The sequence below is a fragment of the Mytilus edulis genome, chromosome 7 (genome assembly GCF_963676685.1).
Source record: "Mytilus edulis chromosome 7, xbMytEdul2.2, whole genome shotgun sequence".
Taxonomy (NCBI): Eukaryota; Metazoa; Mollusca; class Bivalvia; order Mytilida; family Mytilidae; genus Mytilus; species Mytilus edulis.
In genome coordinates this window covers 72,813,028-72,820,744 of record NC_092350.1, presented here as the reverse complement: position 1 = coordinate 72,820,744, position 7,717 = coordinate 72,813,028, and the positions used below count along the sequence as shown (strand labels likewise).

General features: G+C 32.3%; 1 protein-coding gene across 1 annotated transcript; it reads left to right on the top strand.

Annotated features, from left to right (window-relative positions):
* Nucleotides 1–1,510: 1,510 nt before the first annotated feature.
* On the top strand, nucleotides 1,511–6,788 carry LOC139482151 (uncharacterized). The gene is made up of 2 exons (XM_071265839.1): nucleotides 1,511–1,604; nucleotides 4,063–6,788. The coding sequence occupies exon 2, from the start codon at nucleotides 4,066–4,068 to the stop codon at nucleotides 5,755–5,757; it is 1,692 nt and encodes a 563-aa protein (XP_071121940.1). The 5' UTR covers nucleotides 1,511–1,604; nucleotides 4,063–4,065; the 3' UTR covers nucleotides 5,758–6,788.
* The last annotated feature ends 929 nt before the right edge of the window (nucleotides 6,789–7,717 follow it).

The window sequence follows — 7,717 nt, the reverse complement described above, 5'->3', positions numbered from 1 at the left end:
GATTTTCAGTATTCGTATTGTTATCTTAGAAAGTCTTATTGATTAAAATACTACAATCATACAATAGGGAACAATTTGACATTTGTTTAATTTAGTAGTGTCAACCCTGTGATTATGACCCGTATATATAGCAAAATCAAATACACCGTTTGGTGGTGCGCCTGTCAGATGCGGAACGTACAGATAAGGTACATTGTAATAGGTAACAGGTGAATATACTATTGGTATCGGTATCGGATTCGACCCGGAACTTGTTAATTATTGGCAATATCAATTATATGGAAAACAAAAGGGTCTGGAGTTGCGTAATTTTTAATCTACACCATTGTCCTATATCAGCTATACATAAAGTTGAATTCTTTGATTTGTCGTTTTTACCCGATGACGGCTGATAAATTGGACCTCGTTATTTTAGTATTATAGATGTGCAGTCTATACAGGCTTTGCTAAAACTGCACATGAAAAACGAATTAAAACTTCTTCTGCTACGCTCGGATATAAAGTATATATGCAAAACGAAAATTAAACTCTTTATCGAAAAAATATTGGAAGATGTACTTATTTCTACTGCTCTTAACGAAAGGTGTGTTTGATTTCATATATACTAGTATGTGTATAAAGTAGTGAACAATATGTTATTATAACAGAAAGAAAAACAATCTTTTTTTTTGGTAACTATTATTTGAATCTATGTCCGTGCATATTAGTTACAATAGTAAATTACCACATATATTATGCTTCGTAATACATTTGTACTCACCACATGTGCTTTATCCTTTTTTATAATCCATATATATATATATATATGGGCTACTTAAAGAATACTTTCAATTTCTGTTCAATCACATCAAAATTCTTCAATTCAAACTATAACTTATTTTCGCAATCAAATTTTAAAGTATTTCAAGTATAAATCAACACATGTTTGTTCAGTGAACCGGATATACGATAGTGATTTTATACAGTGATGTTTATCAGGTGTGAAAATCAATTGTATTGGTTATTTAATATAATTATGTATGTAAACATTTTGTATAAACTCATTTGATATTTTCCCTGGTCAAGTGAGGCTGTTTAAATACAGGGGCCCCTAAGTATGCGACCTGGGCTACTTAGGTATTTATATATCAGGAAATGATTAAATGAAATATTTGTTATCGTTAAAATAAACAACAAAAAAACCCGATGATCTTCCGTAAATTTCCAATGGCTATTATTTCGGTAAAAAGGTCACATATGATATTAAGAACACACACATACAACAGTACCTGGCATATCAACCTAGCGGCTGAGTAATTCTTTAAAACAATGCGTGTTCACGGAGAAATTACAAACTGACGATTTTACCTTTTTTGGGCTCCGCCATGTTGGGATCACCGTAACTGCAGTTATGGTGGTCAGTTTAACACCAGTGGTCATTGATATATCAGTTAAAAATGTTTGTCTTTAAGATATGTTATTGATTTTATTTTAAAGTTATCTTACCTATTGCTATATCATGTGATTAGAGAAAAATGACGTATTATTTACTTCCTTTTACAGGGGATTGAATTTGTTAAATTTGATGTACTTAGTTACTCTTCTAATGTATTATTAAATTCAAGGTATGTACGCAAGTTATTGCTACCAAAGTTAATCATTCTATATGTTAAACAAAAGAATATTCTAACTTACTCATTGTTTTTGCTTGATTTAGCACATAGATGACACAGTGGGGCGTGCACCCATAAAATTCACTGAACAAATTCATGAAAATAGACAAGTTAAGGTTAAATTTTTCCTAAAATAATATTCGAACTATGTAACAAAAAGTTAATCAGTCGACCCTAGGCATTTACTCTTAGATGACATAATGCTTTCCTATTAAAATTGTATCAAAATTGTTTCAAACCTTATTTCAAGCAAACCTTTTGTCTTTATAATAAAATAATCCGTTGTATACGCGGATGACACCACATTTCCTAACAAAACCAAATTAATGATCTGTAGTCAAAACGCTGTCGTCAACAATAGACATGGATCTATATTATTTGTCAAGATCTCTTTTCGCTATATATAGATTGCATAATCGTATAAATATAACCTTCTGACATTACATATTTCTGCTATCATCATTTAATTCAACATATAGATGATTACAATTGTCCAAGTTGAAATAACTATATCAAGAATAATTCGAGTTTTAACTATTTTGAAATATCAAAATTATTCGGTTTTATCATACTAGAAAGGATTATAGGTTGAATATATCTAAAACATAATAATTAAAAGGTGTAAATGTTCAATGATTAATTTTTGATTATTCGTGATCTTGTTATTTCTTCAGTGACCATAAGTAAAATCCAACATTTTTTTTTATATTTTATAATGAATTATTGGGAAGCGTTATTGACCATCTAACAGGGTTCATGTGGAAGTGACATCATTTACATAGTTTATAGGTTGCAATTCTGTAAATATTGACAATACAATTTCCCATAGGAACTCCTTTTACGGCTTAAACTGTACCACTTTTACTATGAAGTTTTGAAAAAAATCTTATCCTAGAATTGAAAGTTCATATGCACCACAATTTTTTTCAAAGGTCAAAATATATGGCAGTGCGGCATATTTTCAACGTTTATATGCCCTGGACTTCTTAGAGTTTAAACTAACACTATTTTTCTTAACTACCCCTACCTCGAATGAAAGGTTACCACAGATTTCAATGTAAACAATATGCACATGTAAATTTACTGGTAACATTCCCAAGTTATGTCTCTGTGAGATGGAACACAGAGAGCATAACTGGGAACCAGTATGTAAACAAAATTAATTTTCTATGAATATTCAAATTATCCCCAAAATAGGCGTGTTTTGAGAAACAGCTGTATTTACAAAGTGCAACCTATAAATATGTATACTCTATTTTCTGTTAGTAAGATCAGTTTCTCTGTTTCTGTAAGTATGAAGTCCAAACTACACGAGAATCGTCAGTGCCGTTGCTGACTATGCTAAGTGGGTTTTGCTGATTTACAGTTACATATTGTTGCCAACTTATATGTCTTTTGATGTTTGGTTGGGAGCGGTGGGGAGTTGTCTTATTGGCAATTATACCAAACCCTCTAATTTTCATATAAGGTTCATAACCGTATATGGTCCAAGGACACAGTTATCGTCCTTTGGTTTTCGTTGTCTACGAATATAGTCCCTAGTGTAAACAGTGTATAACTTGCATGTTTTATTTGATACACTTTCCCAATTTATTTCTTGATATTAAATGCATGAAATATTAAGTAGGGGATGTTTTTACATGTTAAAAAAATTTGGGTGCTGAATCTTTATGTTAAGTAGTGATTTGGTCCAGTTCAAAAAGGTCAAATTTTATCACGTCTGAAGAAAAGAGGGACGAAAGATACCAAAGGGACAGTCAAACTCATAAATCCAAAACAAACTGACAACGCCATGGCTAAAAATGAAAAAGACAAACAGAAAAACAATAGTAAACATGAAACAACATAGAAAACTAAAGAATAAACAACACGAACCCCACCAAAAACTAGGGGTGATCTCAGGTGCCCCGGAAGGGTAAGCAGATCCTGCTCCACATGTGGCACCCGTCGTGTTGCTTATGAAGCTGTCAAACTGAATTTTATACCCTCTTAACACAGAATTGTCAATATTTTGAGTTAAAGCTGGTAGAAGTTTCTATAATTTTGATATTATTTGTCTCACTGGTAGTACACTACTCTGTAAAAATCTTTTTGAGAAAGAGCAGGTGCGATTTTTTTAATTTGAATTTATTGTCTAAAAGAAATGCACTACGAAATAACTGTGTTCTTGGGCCATATGAGTCAAATTAAATACGAAGTAAAGAGCATACACTATATTATTATTGTATATATTTCGTTATCAGATGAAATTTGATTTATTTGACTACAAAACAATATGAAATATAATGATAAAAAAATAATGTCGCAGTAATTACATTTTAAAGATATAAGATGTAAACTAGTGTTTTATATACACTCTAAATTCAAACATGTGTGATACTGTATGATAATATGAAGATTGTTTTTATAGGTTATGGCTTCCTCTTTTGATCATTGTGGTGTGTGTATTTCAAGACATGTATCTAAGCTCTCAGTGGTTTGGTGCCCAGACTGCGATGAAGGACTTTGCCAAGACTGTACACAACATCATAGCTTGTCAAAGGCATCAAGAAACCACACGACAGTTTCTATCGATGAATATCATAGGTTGCCATCCTTTATTGCAAACATTAAACTGCACTGCGATGAACACGATGAGAATTACCAATTGTTTTGCAAGCAGCACGATGAAGTTTTATGTAGAAAATGCGCTATTTCTGAGAAACACGCAGAATGCAAAGCAATAATCCCCATTGAAGATGTGATTCAAAATGCTAAAACATCTGTAGCATTTACCGAAATCGAGTCGTCATTCCAAGAATTGAATGAAAACATGCGTCTAATTCTTGAGGACAGACAAAAGAATATATCGTCACTGTCAGATTCGAAAAATAAACTCAAATCCGAGATATCAGCGATTCGACATAAGATAAATCATCACCTTGATCAAATACAAGACCATTTCATTGTTGAACTAAACAAAGCTGTGGAAAATTCAACCCAACAAATACAGAGCTTCATTGCATCTCTGAAGAATAACAAACGGGAAATAGACGCGTCCATAGAAGATGTAGAAACCATAAAAAATTATGCAACAGATATGCAAACATTTTTAGGAATTAAACAATTAGAAAACAAGTTAAATGAAACGGAAAACAAAATATTGCTTTGGACAGACAGTACTCGCTTGGGTCACACCGTAGTGTCTTTCAAGATCAACTCTGTACTACAAAATATCAGTAACGGAATAACTGAGTTCGGTACACATAGCGTCGATTTCCAACCATGTGAACTGTCTTTATACAAAAGAAAAGAGGGACAGGCACAGTTGACGGTAAGTCTTGAACCTAAAACTTCAGTTGATCATATAACGCTGAAATTAAAAACGAAATTCAAAACATTATGTACTGATGTGTCCGGCTGTTGTATTTTACCTTGCGGCAAACTTGTGGTGTCACACTTTGATCCTGCGTATCTTAAATTGTTTGCACCTGATGGAAAATATGAAAAAGTGATTAAAAACATAATGCCGAATATTATTGATGTTGCATATGTCAACAACGAAACTGTTGCAGTAGTATCATCTTCTGAGGTGAATATAAAACTAGTAAATCTAAAATCGGGGAGAGCATTCAGCAGCATTCATACAGATTTACCTTCCAAAGGTTTAACTTACATTAAAGGCAGTTTTATAATTTCTTCTGATGAAGGACATTTGCTGGAGGTCGGGCTAGAGGATACCAAGACAAATATAATTGGCAGTAATGTGGTCGCTACATATGTAGCTTCATTTGAGAATAATCTTTATTTTGAAGAGCAAGATACAAATATAGTAGTGTGTCAAAATAGAAACGGGGATTTACTATGGACTTTTACAGACGAAACGGTTATAAAAGGTATCAGATGTATAACAGTAGATGAACATGGAAATCTTTTTGTCGTCGGAAAGGAATCAAAAAATGTAATTATAATATCATCTGATGGCACAAAGCATAAAATACTTTTATCAGAAACAAACTTATGTGGTTCTCCATGGGCAATTGATTACAACAGCGAATTGAATGTTTTGCTTGTAGCAAACAAAAAAGATGGTCAAGTGTTTTTGTACAGTGTGAATTACTCGTAAATACATTCTTAGCTGTTGTATTGCTTCAATCCAAATTATCTTACACGGAAAACTTTTTTCATTTAATTATGAATATGTCGTACAAATAACCTGCATAAACTTTCATTCCGTTTTTTTTCTAGCACCCGTTGCATGTAGTATAAGTTAACATAGTGATCCTTCATTCTGTCATCGTTTATCTTCAGACATCAATAACTTTCTCGAACCTTGTTGAATTTTACGAAACTTAACAATAGCTTTTTCATGATTAAAAGAACGTCTCCGTATATTTTCAACATTTCGTATTTTACTGATAAAGGATATTACTGAGTTGACTTCTTAGCAATTAATATTTAGAGTACATTGACTGACATCAACCTACATCGTCTTTTACGAAACTTGAGCAGATGCGTCTTCGTCATCACGAGACAGTATCCAAAGTTGAATTATTAAAATATTTTGGTATTTTAGTGAAAAATAAAATTCGTGTTTTGATGACAGATGACACTTAGATGTAGACATCAACAACTTTGTCAACCCTTTATAGAATTACTAAGACTCTGACAAAAGATGCATTACGATACATAGATTACATCTTTAAAAAGTTAGAAAAATATTTGTTTCTCAGTATTTTACCATGTTTACATGTTCTATTGATATTTTATTGGTATTAACGTGTTTGATTTAAAAAAAATATCCACTTTTTTACATTCATGGAAAGCTACGAAACTTAATATCTGCAAAATCAGGAATGGCATCTGGAGAAAACGGTTTTTCCACATCTTTCAAAGAAATGAAATAGATTTGGCAGTAAACCTTTTTTTACTACACTAAACACTACCACAAGAAATCGCAGGCGGGGCTCGGAATTCCGCAGAACTCTTTACAATCGCGAGTTTTTTTCTTAAATTTCTGATCATTATCCATGTTTTATCGTGTATCCGTCTACTTTTATGTAATGAAAAGATGTACAATCAACATGCATTATACGGATGCCAAATTGTGGGCAGTTATATTCTCTTCAACAAACATTGATATATTTTAAAATAAACCTTCCATAAGATTTCCTTTGTCTTTATTATTCTGTACAAGAGTATTCAATCCTTACACGTATCAATGGGTTTCTTCTTACATGAACAACACGACGGGTACCACATGTAAATCAGGATCTTATTACCCTTCCGGAGCACTTGTGATCAGCCGAAGTGTTTTGTGAGTTTCGTTTGGTGTTGTGAACTGTTATTTGTCAGTTTGTCTGTTGTCTTTTTCTTTTTCAACCATGGCGTTGTCGGTTTGATTTTTCGACTTGTTAGTTTGAATTTTTGTTTGGTATCTTACGCATCCATTTTCGATAAATAGAAATCTTATTTATCCGTTATACCAGTATACAATTTAATTTTGATAAGATTTTTTTTAAATTGTCTTAATATGATTTTCATTCTTGAATATTTTTTGGATTATTTGTGCTTTACTGTACGATATGAAAATTGAAAAGTAAATAAAGCTACCTCAAAATAATATGAATAATTTTTAACATCATTAGAGTAAAATTTAGAATGGAAATGGGGAATGTGTCAAAAAGGCAACAACCTGACCAAAGAGTAGAAAACAGCCGAAGGCCACCATCGGGGCTTCAATATAGCGGGAAAAACGCACCCGGAGGCGAGCTTTAGCAGCTGGTATTCAAATGATTAAAAAAATGTAATTTTTCACCTTTTTTATTCAAACATAATCACATCATATATAGCAGGATTAAAACTTTGTTTTTGCGCAAGACTCGCGTTTCGTTTACAAAAGACTCATCTGTTACGCTCGAATCAAAAAAGTTCAAAAGGCCAAAACAAGTTCGAAGTTGAAGAGCATTGAGGACCAAAAATTCCTAAAAGTTTTGCCAAATACAGCTTACTGAAGGTAATCTATTCCTGAGGTAGAAAAGCCTTAGTGTTTCAAAAATTCCAAGTTTTGTAAACAGTTAATTTTT

Coding starts and splice junctions, on each gene's coding strand:
- LOC139482151 (XM_071265839.1), top strand. CDS start 4,066: ATGGCTTCCTCTTTTGATCATTGTGGTGTGTGTATTTCAAGACATGTA.